Source organism: Biomphalaria glabrata, chromosome 17, assembly GCF_947242115.1.
Source record: "Biomphalaria glabrata chromosome 17, xgBioGlab47.1, whole genome shotgun sequence".
NCBI classification, from domain to species: Eukaryota; Metazoa; Mollusca; class Gastropoda; family Planorbidae; genus Biomphalaria; species Biomphalaria glabrata.
In genome coordinates this window covers 11,246,480-11,266,471 of record NC_074727.1, presented here as the reverse complement: position 1 = coordinate 11,266,471, position 19,992 = coordinate 11,246,480, and the positions used below count along the sequence as shown (strand labels likewise).

The following is a 19,992-nucleotide window of genomic DNA, read 5'->3' as shown; positions in this document are numbered from 1 at the left end:
TTAAGGATTAACAAGATTGCTGGGTAGAAATTTTTATATATAAAAAAAGTATATGGAGAAAAAAAAAGGTAGGGCTATATTATTTATAGATTGTAAAATCTCGTACGTCAATAATGAAAAGAGGTCTTCCATATTTTGAGTGTTGAAACGGGGATGATACAGACACACTAGAGGGTAGAGAGAGCATTTTAAGGGTCACCAGAAAATAGGCAGGATTCGAGCTGGATGGACATGCCTCCCTATAAACTAGTATAAACGTTACTCGTTAGTGTCTACTTTTGACATGGCTTTAAGGTAATCCTCATATCAAGCCTACAGCGCAATTAATGATTATGGCAGTCCTACTATATAGTAATAGTTAAAAAAAAACACACACACAAAAAGGAGAGATCTAAGAAAGTTAAAATTGTTTCCGTAAGTAAGACTCTAGATCTAATCTTTCTGAACGTAAAAGCTCCTTCGCATACATGTATTTGTTAAATACATGGCATGCCAGACACTTTGTCACGTGATAGGTTAACGGGGTGAAAAAAAATCTTTTGGCTCACCTGTTCTTTTACTACCAATAAAAAAAAAACTGAGCCAAAAAACTTGCTTCTCACAATTATAAAGCGACGCATATTAATTCTATAATAAAAGAGACAAAAACTATTTCATTTTATTAAATTATAGAAAATATACAAAATACACATTTCCATGCAACTTGTAGGTAAAATTACTTTTGGTCGAAAATCCTGAACACCAGGCATAAATGATGGACTATTTTATCATGACGTCACGTTGTGGGCATCACTTCGAACTAAGGCTCATGTATTGTTGACACTGGTCATATCAATGATCAGAATGTGAATGCCTTCATCTTTCGTTTCTTTTGGATTATGTAACATTTCACCCATGTTCCTATTTTGGATTAATGTTTGGTAATTTTCGACATGTTGAAGTGCATTCCTTTATTTCGAGCCTGTAACAGGCAGGTTGAATCAGTGGACAGGCGACACTGGGGGCTTACAAGTGTTCCCGACGATGTTTTGCGCTACGCTAGAAGTTTAGAAGAATTAGCCCTCGATGCTAACCAAATTAAAGAATTGCCAAGAGTAAGTTTGGTTTGACAGTGTACTCTACGCCGTAATAATATTCATTGAAATCAACATGATCAACAATTTGTTTCTTCTTTTCAGGGATTTTTTCGGCTTGTTCAATTGCGGAAGTTAAGTCTCAGCGACAATGAAATTGGGCGTCTCCCCGAGGAAATATCAAATTTTGTCAATCTTATGGAGTTGGATATTAGTAAAAATGGTAATGACTTTTGTTATTAAGTATTTAGATAGCTCCTAAATCGTTGAGTTACTACAGGTGTTTTTTTTTTTGTCGTGTGAAATCAGTGGTTGCCGCCATTTTGAATAGTGGGATTGAAGTGTACACAACACAGACAACTACACATCTAGGCTAGGTCTAGATCTACACACACCCATAAAAACACTTGGTCTTTGGTACAGACTTAAAAAGATAAATATTATGAATAAGATTATCTGGTCATATAAGTGAACCTTACAAAATCTTATTTTTTTTTAAGTATGTTGAGTTATGAGTTAGATCTATATAGACTCTAAAAACTATCTATTAGATTTGAATCTTGAAATGCAAAAATTATTAAAAGCTAATATATCATATAGGTCAGTGATATGAGTCAAAGGAAAAAAATTGTTTACTAACCAACTGAATGATGAATTCTACATTGCACTATATATAATATAAATTAAAATTATTATCTATATTTTAATTCATGGATTATTCGGATATTTGAATGTTTTTTTCCTTATATTTTTATTATTAAAATGTTTTCTTCACCAAATTGACTAAAACTAAATGATATATAAAACTGTTTTGCCAATAGAGTCTTTTTTTAGAAATCACTCTGTTTAATACATGAATCGTGTATTTCATTAGCAAAGATGTAATACATTTAAGTGTAAAATTAATTTTTCAAATTACAAAAGATATATATTATATGCAATATTTCATGTTGAGAAGAATGACGAAATTCGATTGGGATTACTAAATTAAAAAAAAAAATTAGCATGGCTCAATAAAAAAAGGATGGATGAGTTGAATTTGCTAGTTGTTTTTTTTTTCTTATATGAACAAACTAAATACAGTTTATGCTTATACTATAAAGTAAAAAGTAAAGTCAAAGTGTCCATTTCAGATCTTGCGATATCTATGGGGCAGATGATATTTATAAAGGTTATGTTTCCATGGTCGATGGTTAATGAAGGTGTCATGTGGAAAGTACAGCGACCAACTGCCTTTAATTTTTCCCAACTAATGTTAGGGTGGACTCAGATGTTCCATAAAGATACCTAAACAAAAAATCCCAGTGTAAAATATTGATATTATATGTACATTTGCACACTATCACGTCAGTGCAACACCACTTGTGTGTTTACATAATAAATGGAGTACCTAATATGTCTTCCCTCTTAAACACTAGTTTGTTATTTGTGTATTACAAATATTCTACATGGTGTCAGAGTAAAACTTAAAAGCTGTCCAGACAAAGGTTTTTATTCATCTAATAATGGCCTCTTTTTATTTTGAGCAACCAATTTTGAATTGGAATGCAAAAGATTTATATCAAGAGTTTTTAAGGTGAGCTTTTGTTTCAAAGGATCGTTAGCTGGTGCCGATAGTAAACAAAAAGCCGGATGGCTGGGAAAGTGGATAGGTCAACAGGGGTGTGAAATTTACAAAACTCTAAATATTAGTGATAGTGAAGAGGGAGATCCGCAATTACTATTAAAGAAAATAGAAGACTACATAAGGCCAAGACAAAATAAAAGAGTGTCTAGATTTAGAGCACATCAGAGAAAGCAGGTAGAAGGAGAAAGTTTTGATAACTTTGTTACAGACCTAAAGCTTCTCATTATGGACTGTGAGTATGACAATCCAGATGACAGACTTATTGATTTGATCATTATTGGAGTCATACACGAAAAGGTACAATTAAGACTACTTGATCAGGGACAGAAGTTGACCCTTGCAAGGCTATAGATATAGAAATTGGACAACAATATGAGATGTCGCAAAGCCAAGTGAAAATGTTTAGGGGCCAAGAAGTTCTAGCAATCAAGAGACAGTCACACAATGTACTCAAGCAGAAGTCTAAAGACAACTCAGAAAGGTTATGTAGTAAATGCGTCAAGAACCACAAAAAAAGGAATATGTCCAGCATTAGGAACCACATGCAATTTCTGCAAAAAGAAAAACCACTGGTTTCAAATGTGCAGAAAAAGACGCAATGTTAATCTGGTAGAAGATGACAGTCACAGTGATGAAAATATTGTATCTGTTAGTACTGCAAGTAGCCAGTCTAAGAATGGTAAAATTGAGAACGTCAATGTCGTTGAAGACAAGTAGACGGTAAAACTAGTAGTGCATGGCAAGACATTAATTTTCCGTATTGACACTGGTGCAAGATGTAACATTCTTGTCAAATCAGAGTTTGAAAAGCTCAAAGACAAAGTAAAACTTGCTTATTCTGCAAAGTCCTCAAGTCTTTCACTAATCACATCATTAGGACTTTAGGAGCAATGGTGCTAACTTTGAAGAATAGGCCTAATACTCAGGGAATGAAAGCAAGATTTGAGGTTGTAGACCTTATTCAAGAGAACATTTTGAGTGGTGACACATCAGAATGCTTAGGACTACTACAAATAACTGATACACAGACATGTGAGTTTACAGAGATGATTCAGTGCATATGATCTCTAAGTGATTCGAAGTAGTGAAATTCAAGACTATACAAGCAGAGAACTTTCAATGCTTCGGGAAGTAATTATGACTGGTTGGCCAGATACAAGAAGCGAAAACCCAATTAAAGTCAGGCCATATTGGGATTCAAGAGACCAGTTATCAACTTCGGATGGAATTATATACTAAGGTCTGAAAAATGTCATGCCACCAGCTTACGTAAATACATGCAAATCTGATACACAAGTCTCACTTAGGAATAGTAAAGTTTAAGCAGCGAGCCAGAGAAGTCATGTTTTGGCCAGGCATGAATGCAGACATTGAAGTGACAGTCAGGGATTGTAGCAGGTGTGCTGTACATCAGAATCAAAATGCGCAAGAACTGCCAATACCTACCAAGACACCAGACCTTCCATACAGCATGGTTGGGTGTGATCTGTTTAACTTTGAGGGGGAAAAGTATGTGCTTCTAGTTGACTACTTCTCAAAGTTTATTGATGTCAAAGAACTGTCACAGGAAACTACATCAGATATCATTGGAGCAATGAAGAGTATGTTCGCATGCCATGGAATACCTAGAAGACTAAGGTTAGATAGTGGATCACAGTTGGCTTTGAGAGAATTCCTGAATTTCTGTAAATCATACAGGATAGAGCATGAAATGTCAAGTCCTCATTTTCAGAGTTCAAATAACGATGCTGAAAGAGCTATTCAGACAGTGAAGAAACTGTGGAAGAAAAGTGAAGACAAATTTCTGTCGCTATTAGACTACAGAACTACTCCACTGACTAATATTAATTTGTCGCCAGCACAGTTACTCATGGGACGCTGACCCAGAAATTTGTTACCTTCGAGCGAGGAAATCTCACCCCTAAGACACCAGATCTCAAGGTGGTGAAGAAACACTTTGATTCCGAGAAACATTATTATCACAAGAGGAAAGGAGTTGAGAATCATAATCCACTACAAGACGGAACGGCAGTCAGAATGGAACTTAATTCTAAGTGGAAACCAGGAACAATAGTTTCGAAACATCCTAAGCCTAGATCATATAATGTCAAAAGTGGAAATCAGGTCTTGAGAAGAAACAGGAAACACATCAGAAAGACTTCTAAGAAAGCAAACAGATTTGACAATAATTATATGACTTTTCAGATGACATCTTAGAACAACTTGAACCACAATATCTAGAGAGTCCAAGATAACAAACTATGCTAGATGTAGAACAGCCACTATACACTACTTCTTCTAACACCTCTAGACCACATGAACCTTTCGTGACACGCTCAGGCACAATAGTTAACAAACCCAAGAGACTTGATTTGTGATTAACTGAATTGACTTTTTAGTTGACTAGTTTGTTAGTTATTCTGATAAATAGACTTTCTGAATTAAAGAAGAGAGATATAACATATTGATATTATATGTACATTTGCACACTAGTGCAACATCACTTGTGTTTACGTAATAAATGGAGTTCCTAGTACGTCTTCCCTCTTAAACACTAGTTTGTTACTTGTGTTATACAAATATTCTACACCCAGTCCTCACCAGGTTTAAATACTTATGCTGTAGAGATTATATTTTTTTATGGAAAAAAAGTTGCCATGGTTTCATTGACTAATTTCATAAATGTTTAAATTCTAAAGCACTAAGAATAATAATTGGCTTGCATATCTTCAAATGATTAGTTTATTATCTAGCTGAGAACACAGACAGTTTTAAAGACAAGGAAAGAGTGGGGATAAAAATGTTGTTGATGAAACAATTTTACAAGGAAAACTAGTACTTTACACAGATTTAGCATTGCAGAATGCTACTGAAATATTTCAAGTCTATGACCAAACCTCAAAGCAGTGGGAAGACATAGTCCAAACCCTAGACCGCACTATGTGGAGAGAGATGGTTGTATTTTTTTAAAAATTTAATTTTAATTGTGAAGTTAATGCCTTAAAAATACATATATTCTGTGCTCTGGTAATTTTATTTATTTTTTATTTGTTCTGATTTTCTTGAGAATAGTTGCTGACCATGGAATACAGCTGTTGATAGAGATAATAATGTGATGAATGAAATCCACAAAACATTTTACATAATTATGCACATTTTGAAAACTATGTTTTCTGTTAAGTCATTTTACACACTGCCTGTAGTTTCTCATACCTCAATTCAAAGTTTATTTTTAAGCATCCATTGAGGATTAACTTTGTTTTTCTTGACCCCATACTTGTAATTTTATGAATGTTTTTAGAAGATTGGGGGATTATACAGATTAAATTCTATTTGTTTTCTAAAAAAAAACGTTTGGAATATAAATATTGATATATTACCAGTATACAGTTTTTAAATTGAACCTGGCAAACATTGATTTTATCCTTTTCTTAGTGATAAAGGAAGGGTCTCGGATTGCAGATTACATATGCCCAACCTGCAATCTGTTTTATTGATCACCACTGACCATGTATATTGCATGTTAAAAAAGTTGCTTCATACAGGGTCATAAGGGGGTTGTTAACAGTTTACTTCGATGCATCAGTATTTGTTCCCCTTTCAGACCTTGTGGTCTATAGGGCAGAAAATTTAAAGTTCATCTGTTACTGTGTCCTACTGTTAACGAGGGTGTCATGTGGCTAGCAAAACTTTACTTTTCTCCAACTAATGTCAGGTATCCATTAAAGCTGGGTGGACTCAGAGGCGCCCAAAAATCCCAAAATTAAAAGTCCCAGGATTTGAACCTCAGACCCCAGTTTAAAAGCCAAGCACTTCATCAGTCAGCCACCGCGGCTCTGCATCAGTATTTGGTTCAAGTTAAGATTTCAAGTATTTGTTTTTAACAGTGTAAATGTTATTGTTATGTGGAAGAGAGAAAGTGATGCAGGTATTATTAGGGAGACAGGATAGGAGGTATCTAAAACAAAATACTGGTATTATGAATCTTGAGTTGAAACTCTAAAATAAAAGCAAATGTTCTCTTCCAAACAAAGAGGACTATTAGCTGTTGCTGCTAAGCTTATTGGTTTGTCTGGCTAATTGTTAACAAATGTGTCATTCCAATACTTTAGTAAACCACCTTTATTTTCTTCAATAAATTATTTCAGTAACTGTTAGAGATAGGTGCAGTCAGTCTGACTCGTAGTAAAGTACCTCCTTTAAAACCTTGCTATCTATGGGACAGATGGTTAACAAGAGTTTCATGTGGCCAGCACAATGACCAACCGTCTACACCAGGATTTTAACCCGGAACCCTTGGTTCTGAAGCCAAGCACTTTACCAATCAGCCACCACGCTTTGTAGTCTGACTCGTAGAACAAAATTCCAGATTGAAAAATTCCAACTTTTTTTTTTTTAATTGCAATTTGAATTAGAAGCAATGTACATTAACATGGCCACTTTTCTCTTTTTTCTTTAAAATGTATGAATGTCTTACTAAATCATACTATGTTAAGGTTAAAATCAATAACTTTTAGCTATCAGTCTATTTTATCACATTGGGGGAATGAGCTGTTGGGCTAAATCATTTGATTCAGTTTGCTGACAAGATGGCAGATCTGATTCACAAGGGACATTAAACTGATAGGATCAGATCAGTCTTTCAGTTTCACACAGTGTTCATTACTCTGATGTGAATCAAATAATAGTTTGCTGCTCAAAACATTATTCATAATATAATACTATATATATATATTAATTTTCTACTAATGATAAGGTCAAGTCACTCTTTGATATGGAGCAGTTGATTTTTTGTTTTTTTTTTTAATACTGAAGATGTTGTTTGATTGGTTCAGTGGTCATTAATTTCCCTTATAAATGTCTGTTATCTGCTAGAACTGATTGGACCATGATTATACATAATATGTTTGTCACAATATACTTAACTAATCCAGAAGTAGAAACTTGATAATGATAAAAATATGATATTCCATTACTTTTCTTTCTTAGAAATCTATGAAATTCCAGATAAGATAAAACTATGTAAAAATCTGCAAGTCTTGGATTTCAGTAGCAATCCACTTACCAAAGGGTGAGTAACATTGTGAACTTATTTGTATATTAGTTCCCTTTTGTTTCTTGTTTCAGATGATAGCTAAGGCAATCTCAACTACTTATGTGGTCATCACAATGACCATCTTTATTCTCCTGAACTGATTTTAGTTACCCAGTAGGGTTAGCTATCTTTAGAAACACCTTCAATCTCTTAATCTCTATAGCCAGGCACTATCATGTAGCCATTATGAAACTTTAAGAATCTTTAGATCCTGGTGGATTAAGTTTTTTTTTTCTGTAGCCAACTGTTTTTACAATGTATTGCTGGGTATTTGTCTACCATTCAGCTTCCATTTCTTGTGCTGATGCAGTATACATGTATTAGCAGCAACAGTCTAAGCTGTCACTTAGGTGTGTGTAGTTTTATTTTTTTTTTTAGATTTGTTTTAAAATCGTATTTGTCTTCTTGCATTCACTGCTAGATTATTGCTTGCAAAAGGTTTTTAACGTTTTAAACCCACTTATTTTTAAGGATAGCACTGTGTCTGCATTAATTGGCTAAATCACTTGAGTCTTCTTTACCCAGTGTGTAGGCTAATTTTCTTCCTATATATCTTTTACTTTATTATTTTAATATAGGCTTGCATTAAAAAAAAAAACAGGATGGCCTGAGGTATAATTCCAATGTGATTAGAGATATTTCCCTAAGGCCGTTCACTTGATAGGTTTTGTTATTGATGTCATCTTTGTGAAACTTGATAGATGGACCTGTGTTAAACATAGCTTAAGTAGATTTAGAGATACGGTTCTTCATTGAAGTATAGGGGAAAAAATTAACAGAGATGTTGAGCCATGCCCTGAGAAATCATTTGTGTATTTGTGTCACGGTACGAAAACTTTTATGGTTTCAATATCAAAAAGATAAACAACAAGTACATTGACTGCTGTGTTTTTTTTTTAATATTGATATGGATAAGGAAAAGAAATGAACATAAAAACACGCTATTTAGAACCTATTTCGTAGTGTACTAACAGAAGACAACGCGCTGTAACGCAGGCAGCGAGGTTTGCACCAGTTTAGTGCCTGGTAATGAAGAATGATTAGAATCTTAGCGGGATACCTCTTGTCTAGTGTCCTTTGAATAGGCGAAACGAGAAACATCAGCCGTACGCTTACAACAAATAGCCTATAGATGGGCCCACAGAGAGTTCGATTTAAAAACAACAACAGCGAATTGTGGGGGGGAAAACGTGTTTGAACAGTTAAACCAAATCTGCATGCAGGGTTTACTGCACATATATATTGGGCTATTCTCATATGTGAAGTCGGTCGTTAGGGAATCCGGTGTACAGAAGAAAAGTCCCCTTTCAGATCTTGCGATGATGTGAGGGTCACCTGTTTCTATGGCTGACGGTTAACGAGGGTGTCATGTAGTTGGCCACTTTTCCGCAACTAACGTCAGATTCTTATATTCGTATCGAGCTGTAATGGCAGGTACCCATTAGAGTTGGGTGGAAGTTCAAAATCCTAGATTCGAACTCAAGGCGCCTCGGTTCAGTAGCCAGGCTCGCTTTACTACTCAACCAATGCGGAGGTACTAGGCCTATTTCCTCTTTTCATGTTTTCATTTTTAAATTTTCTTTTCAGGTTTTAATGTACCACATTTTACCGTATTGCGTTATCTGTCATTCCGTGTTGAACTGTAACGGCGAAATACATTCATATTGTATTGCTATAGAAAGTAACCCAAATGTTACAGATGATAATGTAACAAACAAATAGATTACTGCTGTGTATGGACATCCTTTATGAAACATCGAAATTATTTGTTGATCACTTGGAAATGTTTTTAGGAAAGACTTATTAGTTTTAATTGTTTCGTCCCGTTCTGACTTTAACCCCCCCCCCCCTTATATTTACATGAGTTTGTAGTGGCATGCAAGAACCAAGTCTTTATTTGCCGTGACTAATGTCGCGGAGGAAGGATCCTAGTCAGACTGGCCAGCGACCAGCCAAGAATTCCAACCAAGATCTCTGAACAGTGACCGGATCGCACCTATTAAGATCTAAATCTGTATAGTGTAAAGAGACGGCCAATGTTGCAGAAGGATTTTCTCGTGAGTTAGGTAGCAAGTCAACACGAAGGGAATGTCAATGAATCTTCACTTGTTTTCTCTTGTAGTTTTTCTGCACAGCAACTTTCAGTAGATGGTGTGTGTGTGAAGAAGAGAGGGAAAAGGAAAAGTTCTCGATCTTTAAGTGGTTTGACCCTGTGCGTTACTGCACTCAACTGTTCTGGTCTTGGCGCTTTGAACGTAGGTTCTAACACTAGGAGGTTGCTAGTAGAAAAAAGAGAGAGGCAGAGATGAGGATGACGTAATGCGAGCTAGTTGTATACAATTTCCACTCAAATAGTCTGCTCGTGGACTTGGGGCTCGGTACATTTTCTTTCCTTTGAAGTGGCTTTGCTTTCTTATACACATATCGAGCTGTAGATCTGAAGCAGGCTTGAAGTCGTCTTCAAATGAACCTAATCTACAGTACCGTGACAATAATACATTGTTTGGGGCGCATTTTACGTTTATCATCATGACTAACCATTCTCCCGTTTCAAATCTATGCACCTCATCGATGGCATCTACAGACCAACACAGTCAGTTTCGTATGCTGGCATGTTTACGTTGACCATAGACATTCAAGCACAAAAAAAAACGCATTGAAAATGAAATGAAAGGAAAACAGTGTCTGGGCAATGAGTGGCAAATAAAAAATCATGAATGTTGCCACGTTCGAACTGCGATTTGAAGCTGTGTATTTAAAGGTGTGACCGGACCCTACCCTTCCAGCGGTTAAAAAAATAATATTCGTACTCGCCGATTGGTTTAATTTGTTAATGGTAGAAGAGTTAGATTATGAAACATGTTTGTGACATGCAGGGCTTTTTTGTGTGACGGTACGCACCGGTACAGCGTACCGGCACCCTTTTGGAAAATATTTTTTCTTTTCTTGTATTATAACGTATATTATTAATTTTTAGTCGTTAAAAGTTAGGCAATCAACTACTGAGTACCAGCACCTATTTTTTTTTTTTTTTTTTTTTTACAAAAAAGAAAAAAAAAAGCACTGGTGACATGTGAGAAATGTTAAACTCAATGCATTCATATGTAAGATGGCATGGGGTGGCCCTAGAAACTCAGTGATCACATCATTGGTCTACTAGTTATTCACATCTTCTCCCCCATTTCTTGTATGGGTACGTGGACCGATTCGTTTTTAATTGTAAGTCATTCTCCATTGGCATTGGGCCATAGGCGCCAAGGTTTGTTTGTGACCTCATGACCCGGATATCCATAAAGGACACTATTGATTCGTCCAATCAACTCACTGGATGATCCCCCACTTCAGGTCAGTGTGTTGCCATGTCTAGACTGCGGTTCTCAGGTTTGAGACGTAGGTCCAAAGCGTGAAAGAAATGTCCTGACAGTGGAGTCTCATTCACCTACAGATGTTTCCTTGATGTATTATTTGGAACAATAATTCGTTTCTAGTTATGTGAGAAAACAAAATGATAAGGATAGATAAACAAGAAAAATATTTTTTAAAAGTACTTTTTTTTTTAAAGAAAAAAAAACAAATAAGTTTAGATCAGTCATGTGATAACGCTTTCGATATAGACATAATAAATGTGTGCGATTAGAAAATAATTATACCAATTGTTTTTGTTTAGCTTTTAGCTTTCTCAGTGCGCTATGATCCTATCACTTTGTCTGGACCAGTTGGGAAAGGGGGAGGGAAGAAGGGTGTATCTTTGTGAATGTTTACATGATCGTTTTTTAAATGCATAAAAGGGGGCTGATTCAACTTATACCACCATATCTGTCAAGTACGATTTCTTTCTCTTGTTTAAGATACCAAACTAAATAATGAATTACCAATAGTTAATTAACTAATTGTTGTTGTTTTTTTAAATTGATTATTGTTTTGTAAAAGAAATAATTGTGCAAAATTTCGGTGTGGGAGAAATAACGTGTACAAAGTTTTTGCCAGACAGACAGTGAGTTTTACATCAACATAGAAATACGTTAAAACACCAACACAAAAACATTCCCACTCACTGAACCCTTGTTTTGCGCCATTGCTTGGGAGATGCAGGAGGGCAGAAGTAGCCCAGTGAGATCTTATCAATTCTGGCTATTGTATCAGCACTACTGATTAGTTATAATGTTAGACCTCTTTTTAATTGCAGCTGTCATTGTCATTGTGGTCCAGTATCTTGATGTACAGTGTATTAAGAGATCAATGGACGAGGTCGGCTAGCGAGTTGTTCTTTTGTTCTTTTGCACCAAATAGTTTATTATTACATTTGGGGGGGGGGGGGTTGTAAACTTGGCAGACGAGAGCTATCTGAGTGCGGTCTTGTTGGGAGGGGGGGGGTCATCGAATGACAACACAGGCATGTTTGAAGAGTTTGGGCCTTTGGATTGGTCAATTACACCGACGTGCTCATGACAGATGTGTTCTCTTAAATACAAGGGAATAACAAGTGGGTGTCTCAACTTGGGTCTATGAAAGCTTTGTGTGTAACAATTAATTTGAGATCCTTTTTTTTTTTTTTTGTTTCTCTTTGTATCTTACATGCACATTTAAATCTTTGGGATTCTTAGGGAAAAATAAACTCGAGGCACCATTATTATTATTATTCTTTGTTTCGATTTGGAGGCATTTTCCTTTCTTTCCTCTCATACTTTTGCACTAGATCTAGATAGGGGAGTGAAACCAATTTGCTTTACGATCTGAATCCATATTTTAGTTTGGCTTTATTTTTGTGTTGAATTGCTACCTTTAAAAAAGGATCTAACAAATAATCAATTTCTTCTTTGTGTTCAATTAATGAGTTAAACGCTGATATTTTATTTCTCGTTGAAAAACTGGCCAATATGAGGATAGTTTTTTTTTACTTGTGCTTTGATGTTTTGACCATATTTTGAAGATTTGAACAAATTGTGGCAGTTTGAAAAAAAAAAAAGACACTAGTGAAACAAATAAAAAAAAAAACTATTTACAGTGTCATTTGTATCTCACCACTTCACCATTTCAAACATTTGTTTTAGTATAATTAGTGTCAACTTTCTTGAATGAGTGCAACTTTCTTCTAGTACGACTTGGGGCAATGTTTGTTCTTCGTTGTCATTCCAAGAAATGTACAGAGATTTCCGCCATTTTCAATGTCAGCAGCTACATTGGCAGGTGCTTAACAAAAAAAAATTGATGGTCAACTCAGACACAGCACAAGGGCAAATACTGACAGTCTCTACATTCGACCACATGGAGGAGTGTAGAACGGTGTAACCTTCCGTTTTATAGGCCTCAGCTTGTTAGATAATTAAAAAAAAAAATCATGGCTTGAATATTCCTTGCCAATTGTCGGATCCGATGGGGGCCGCCTTGGAGTTTATGTGATAACACAAACTCTCTTTAGAATCCTGTTGTCTAGTACAGCTGTAGATCTCGCTGGACTTGCAGTACTATATGAATATAATATAGAAAAAAATGTCCATTTGTTTTGAAGAGGAAAAAAAAAACTTGACTTTTCCAGGCATACATTCTTTTTCCTTTTTGACCTACTGTTCCCATTCTATCTGTATGTGTATTCTATCTTCTTCTGTCAGCCATCCTGGCACACGAATAACGCGCTATTTACCTGTTGACTCCCCAGCCCCCTCCATATTGTTTTCTGCCCCCCCCCCCAATCATACACACACTATCGCGCGATACATTTTTTTTTTGTGTTTTTCTTGCTAAGAGAAGAATGTTTTCCCACCTTATTTCTTTGGTGCTTTTTGTAAACAACACATTCTGTGTAGGCATGTCTACTGTTTGACTTTGAATACGAGTCATACACAGATAGCTAGAAGAATTAGCATTTCAAATTCGCATCATGGTGAGATTATGTTGAGCGTATTTCCTACGATAGATCTAGCTCCAGTCACTGTCCTGCTATGACGGAGAGGGGACAAGTGTCAGTCGGTTTAATGATGGGGTTCAACCTCACCCTACATTGTAGATACTGCGTCTCCCTTCAGATAGACATGGGCAGCATGCACATGTGTTGACCCCCTTCCTATATCTTTTGAGGTTTTCTACCCGCTTTTCTCTGTAGATTCCAGTTTAGTCTTTTATTAATCTCAGGGTATACAATACATTTTCATACCGCTCACGGACATTTAAACTTCAATATATATATATATATATATATATATATGCATATTATATTATATATATATAGTTAACCTTTTTGTGTCTCGCCTAAGACAGAGATGTGAGATTTTCCAATCGTTTGTTCTCCCTTACGAACTGTATTCTGCATGCTGCTATACATTATACTTGTATTTCCCAGGAGCTGAACTCTTCTTTATCGTCGATTCGGATTGGGGGGGGGGGAAACAAATATGGGCCCAAAAGAAAAAAAAGGCAACAATTTAAACACATGTTGTTTCTCCAATCTATTCTGTTTTTTTCGTGGACTACAAGCCTAACAACGAGTGTATTTATAAGTGGAGTCTAATGGCATCGCACTCTTACAAAGAAAGACCGTGGGATGAGAGCGTTACAAGGGACATGAGAGATCTACACCTAATGAGTGATCACAACAAATGGAAATCTTTTCAGAATTCTCTCTACGACAGTGAACGAAATACGTTGGGGGAGCTACGGTGTAGATTGTTTATTCATTTCAATCTAAACGTGGCTTTAAAACGATTTTGAAACACTGAGCCAGTTGTGTGTTGTCTGAATGAATGTCCATTCTCTCCTCCAGAGTAGACATGCTCAAGCAGTTTGTTTTTTTCTTCAGTCATTTAGGTTCATCATTTCCTTACGGCCAATAAAGATTATTATTGTTATTTGTATGACTTGTCATTCACACCTTAATTTTGTCAAGGACAGTAATAGAATTGATTGAACTTTGTAAAGGTCTAAATGATGGTAATAGAATTGATTGAACTTTGTAAAGGATGGTAATAGAAATCATTGGTAAAGGTTTTGGCAGTGCTCCCCCCCCCCCTTTTTTTTTTTGTTTCTCCTATATCTCGGTTGAAAACAAATTTGTTAGAACACAAGCGAGTTAAATGTTAAGTACTGAACTAGTCACTTAGAGATGGAAAATGAAAAGGCTGAAGGGGGAAGCAGTGAATGTGCCAGACAGACGACGATGTCGTCTGTTACTGGCTAGACGAGTCCTAAGAGTATGAACTTGTTCCCACATTCCTTGCGGTCCACTGGCCGCTATGGGGTATCCTCTTTCAAGTTGACCAGTTTGACTAAAGGCCATTTCCTTGTCCTGGACTTGTCCCTGTAACTCGGTGTCATTAGTTCAATCTGTCTCAAACGTAAAGTTTTTTAAAAATGTCATGTTAGCTCTTACAGAAACAAATAAAACAATATATGTAGAGAGAGAGAGAGAAAAGTCATTGTCTTCGAAACCAAAAGATTACACTTGAGTACGCGGACCCAGATGCGTTGTAGCGGTAAATAAAACAATATGTAGGCTGTTGATTTTATTTAAAGAAGAAACAACAAAAAAAAAAAAAAAAAAGAGAGAGATTCACTGCTTAAGAACGTACGTTTTATACAGCCAAAAATATATTTATAAAACCCACGCTCGACTGCACATTTGGTCCAGAAACCCGATTCTCCTATTCTTTCAGTCCGGTCTCTTGAATTTATTTACAAAACAATTGGTCAAGATCTCAAACCTACGCTGGCCATCTAGAACCTTGTAGTCCCCACCCCTATTTTTTCCCCATTTTGGCCTACTTTAATACTTGGCTTCTAAATTCTGGACAAAATGACGAAGACGAAATGCGAAAAACAAAATGAACAATTTTTCTCTATTTTGTGCTTTGTTATCTGGTATATTCAATGAATTATTTCCATGATGATCTAGACTTACGTCTCTGGCCTACTTACACATTTATTCACGTTTATTATTGGTGTAGTCTTAGAGAATTAGGATTGGCCTAATATTAAGTTGAGCTACAGTGCTTTTAAAAGTCCTAGTAAAATCTCAATGGAAAAATAGCGGCGGGTGTGTTTGTGGTGTCCGGGTGAGGGCTAGTATGTTGCTTACTGTCACTAGAATGTTTTAGATGCATGTTTCAGTGATTAGATAGGCAGGGACATCACAATGGTTTGGGTTTGTGTACAAAAAGTGAGAATAAGAATGCTCTGTAAAGAATGAAGAGTGGCCTCCCCCCCACCCCCTTAAACAAACAGCAGAATGGTACACAACTTTACTATTTGTAAATAAAATACTCTTGAAGTCTTGCTAGCGCTAGAGGCTATGGGGTGGGGGAGTACTCCATAGTTTTTTTTTAATCAGCAAAGAATTTTATTGACATCTTTTTCTGTTATCCTGCATATTATCACACACACACACTTTCATAATTCATTCCCCTGACCTGACCTCGAGCTTTGTGGTCACCCAGGGCAAAGATCGGTGAAAACCTCAACTCTGAAAGTGAAATGTAACAATGTGCTCTGCCCGGCGTCAACATTTACACTGGTATTCCTCCTCCTCTTTCTCCCTCCTCCTCCCAACGTGCCTACCGTTATCAGTTTTCATTACTGTTGATTTCTTCTCTTGGGAGATTTGTGCGCGCCCCTCCTCCCCCCTCTTGTTTGCAGCCCATCCATCCTATTGTGCTAAATATAGACATTGTCTGTCTTAAAGCTTGACTGATATGGGAACTTGGGCTAACACTCGGAACCAAAGTCTCAATAACAACGGGTCCCGCTAGATTTGATTCTCCCGCTGTAAACACGGTTTTGTTTGTCGCTACGTGAGAGGCGACATCGACCACCCCAATTAGTGGTCAGCATTATCTACTCTTATAGTAGTTAGCGGAGTTACTAACGGAACTGTCAGAGTATTCCTGTGGCCCAACTTGAAGAAGTTAGCTTAGTTAATAACGGAACTGTCTGAGTATTCCTGTGGCCCAACTTGAAGAAGTTAGCTTAGTTAATAACGGAACTGTCTGAGTATTCCTGTGGCCTATCTAGAAGTATTTAGCTGAGTTGATAACGGAACTGTCTGAGTATTCCTGTGGCCCATCTTGAAGAAGTTAGCTTAGTTAATTACAAAACTGAGTATTCCTGTGGTACATCTAGAAGACTTAGTTATGCCCTAAAACAAACGATGTATCCAATGTTTCACTAAAATGTCACCATTCCATGCAAACGTCTTGTCGGCTTGTATCAAAAATTGCTTCCTAATGGGAGAGGAGAAAATCTAATAACAATTTTGTTTACAACTTAAAAATGTATTTCTTCAAATCAAGACGAGGTTTGATCGGATCACATTCAGCAGAACGTGTTTTTGGGCGGCACTACACTTTGTTAAAGAATAGGCCAACACGGAACAGGTTCTGTAGGTCAGCGAGACACAACCTTTTTTCATTATGGGAGACATCAATTCGTCCAACGGAAACAAGCCTCTGCTGCTGCATTGTGGGCAGAGATCTCGAGGACCCGGATAGCACCGCGTCACGGCTAGATCAGTCCCGCGGGCCGAAGTTTGGGCATGCACGTGAAACTGGGGTTGTATATAAGTGAAATCAAATCAGTGAACATCAATACTGACAATGGACCACATTCACCAATCGTAAACAAACAACATTTAGCCACGTGGTGCTCTATCTCTTCTATATAATTCACTATTTCATGTTTAATTCATGATGGTTGTCACGTGACAGTTTTTTTTTCCGTTTTATCAATAAGATCACGTGACTAAATGTTGTTTGTTTACGATTGGTGAATGAGGTCCATTGGGAACAGGTGGAGAGAGACAGTGACCAAGAAAGCTATGGACAGTGAAAGTACATGGGTCTCAGCTCAGGAAGAAAAACGCACAATCCGAAAAACGGCCAGCTCCTCTACCACCGAAGCAAAACCCACCTTAACCTGCGCTATCTGTGGACGGGAGTGTCTCTCCAAAATAGGGCTCCACAGCCACATGAGGAAATGTGCTCTGAGATGAACCATAGTCGTTCTACGACTGAAGGAGGCCAATGAATATAACTGCATGCATCAATCCAATGGATTCATAATTTAAGCCTCAATTACTACAAATAATAAGAATCCGTGTCTAATGCAAGGTTTACTGGTAACATACAGACTAGTGACTAGTCTCACTCACCTTTTCCCGCGCGCTTCAGTGAAGGTATACTTTATGTATTGACATGATGCAAGGCTGTTACGTGTAACCCTTGTGCCTCTGTGTTTTTGTGTTTTTTTTTTTTTTTTTGATGGTGGAAAATTGTGAATCCAAATTTGGTTGTTAGTGGCCAACTATCATGTCCAAGCTTTATTTATTGCGTCGTATTATCATGCGGAAAGTGACTCTGTGTGTGTGAGTTGGGAGGAGGGGGTCAAAGGGGTAGGAGACTTAAGATTATAGGGCATATTTGGCCTGGCTTTTCAACTACTGAACGAGCCACCCCCTTCTCTCCAGCCTCGACATTCTCTCCCTGGGCTACCCCCAGACAAATGAAAATTTAATTATGCCAGGTCGCGTGGTGTTTCCTTCAGCACGTAACGAATTCGAACGACTCCCAGGAATCTAACTGTGCCATGTGCTGAGTGTATTCTAGCTGACACATGCATACACAGCAGGCAGTATTGACTTGGCCGTGTACTCTTTGATCAAACACATTCACCGCTTGCAAGTGAATGAACATGTCAATGAACAGCATACATGTATCATTCCTCCCATCAAAACGTCAGTGGTAGAGCATTGGGGAAGTGCTAGAGCAGTTGTGGGACATATTTAACTTTGTCGATAGACTTGACATTTCAGCAGCAATATTAGTTTGTAAAAAAGCTTATTTGAATATTATTTTCTGTGTGTTTTTGTGTGTGTGTGTGTTTTCTTTTTGTAAATGTAAATTTTGTTTTCCATCTGCGTAGTAGTGCGCCCAGCAGATTGCTGTCAACTTGCTTATGCCTGGACTAGAGAATTGTTTTAGAAGTAACTACATCCGTATATTGAACCCCTTTGTCTACTCGCTTTGTTGGCGTGACAAGCATAAAATAGTTTATTCATTAATGGTCAACTAGCTACAGTCACAAGAAATAATGTTTAGTATGTTTGGACATGGATTCAATAGCCACTGATCGAGCATACGAACACTACTTGTTCAGCAAGACTGATATAATTCTGCAAGGAGGACCCAACGTCTCTCTGCATCAGATGCCTATTGGTCTCTGACCATTGCTATTCACATCTTCTGCTTCTACTCTATCCAGACTTTGTCTGGCATATAGAGATTCGATTTCGCCCCAAATTATTTAACTAAATTCTTTCACACACACGCTATACTTCTTCACATTCTCTACACCGGCCGCCACCTTACAAGAAGTTGAATCCACAAAATACCTATGAAATGGCAACGTGAGCTAAGTATTAGAATCTGTTACTGCCGTAAGATCGATGGTTTAAAATTCATTAGCTGCTAATATAACTTCATGTTGATAGCCGGTTTTTTTTTTTTGCACCCGACCCCCGTCGCTAAACTCAGCTGCCACTTTGGGCATTAGAGCAGGGTTAAAATCTAGGGGTAACTCTTTAAGATGTAAGCTGAAACAAGGAAAGATAATCTGGACGAATGTCTTGTGTGTGTGTGTCTGTGTTTTTGTTTTTATAGATTTTGTTACTTTCTTTCAGGGAACCTGTCCGCACCCCCCCCCCTTTTTTTTTTTAATCCCGTGATCTTCCCGGTGCCACAGTCAGGCTTGGTATTTTCTTGAACTATAAATAGCCCTTCATTCTCCCTCTTCCTGCCCCCCCCCCCATCCCCCCCCCCCCTCCCCGTTCTTTGTAAAACCACTTGCTGACATGAAGTCCACTCGTAGAGGGCAGGCTACGTGATGGAGTTGGCTAATTAAAGCTACTTTTTGTTCTGTGCCGCACAGGAACATTAGAGTAATAACACGAATAGAACATCAACACCATCCTTGTAGGCCTGCACCACATTGGTGTGTGGGTGTGTGTGTGGATGAAAGAGATGGCTGTACTTGAAATAACAATTGATGGATACGTTCTAGATCAATGTAAAAGTACAATTGATAGCTTTGTGACTTCCATTGAATGTTAAATATAAGTAGGTCACGTCTGCTTCTATTATCAATCAGTTTTTGAGGGTGGTAGGAGAAATAGTTTTTTTTTAAAGTTACTATCTGTGGAGTTTGGTTTAAACATG

The 19,992-nt window shown here is 37.2% G+C and overlaps 1 protein-coding gene across 18 annotated transcripts in view; it reads left to right on the top strand.

Moving 5' to 3' along the window:
- Positions 1 to 754: 754 nt before the first annotated feature.
- The window catches only part of LOC106055540 (protein scribble homolog), a 63,075-nt gene continuing 43,837 nt past the window's right edge, over positions 755 to 19,992 (top strand). For all 18 annotated transcript variants that reach the window (XM_056016204.1, XM_056016221.1, XM_056016215.1 and 15 more), the window contains exons 1-3: positions 755 to 1,094; positions 1,179 to 1,296; positions 7,690 to 7,771. In XM_056016204.1, the coding sequence (XP_055872179.1) occupies positions 933 to 1,094; positions 1,179 to 1,296; positions 7,690 to 7,771 (362 nt within the window). In that variant the 5' untranslated portion in view covers positions 755 to 932. The remainder of the gene's footprint in view (positions 1,095 to 1,178; positions 1,297 to 7,689; positions 7,772 to 19,992) is intronic.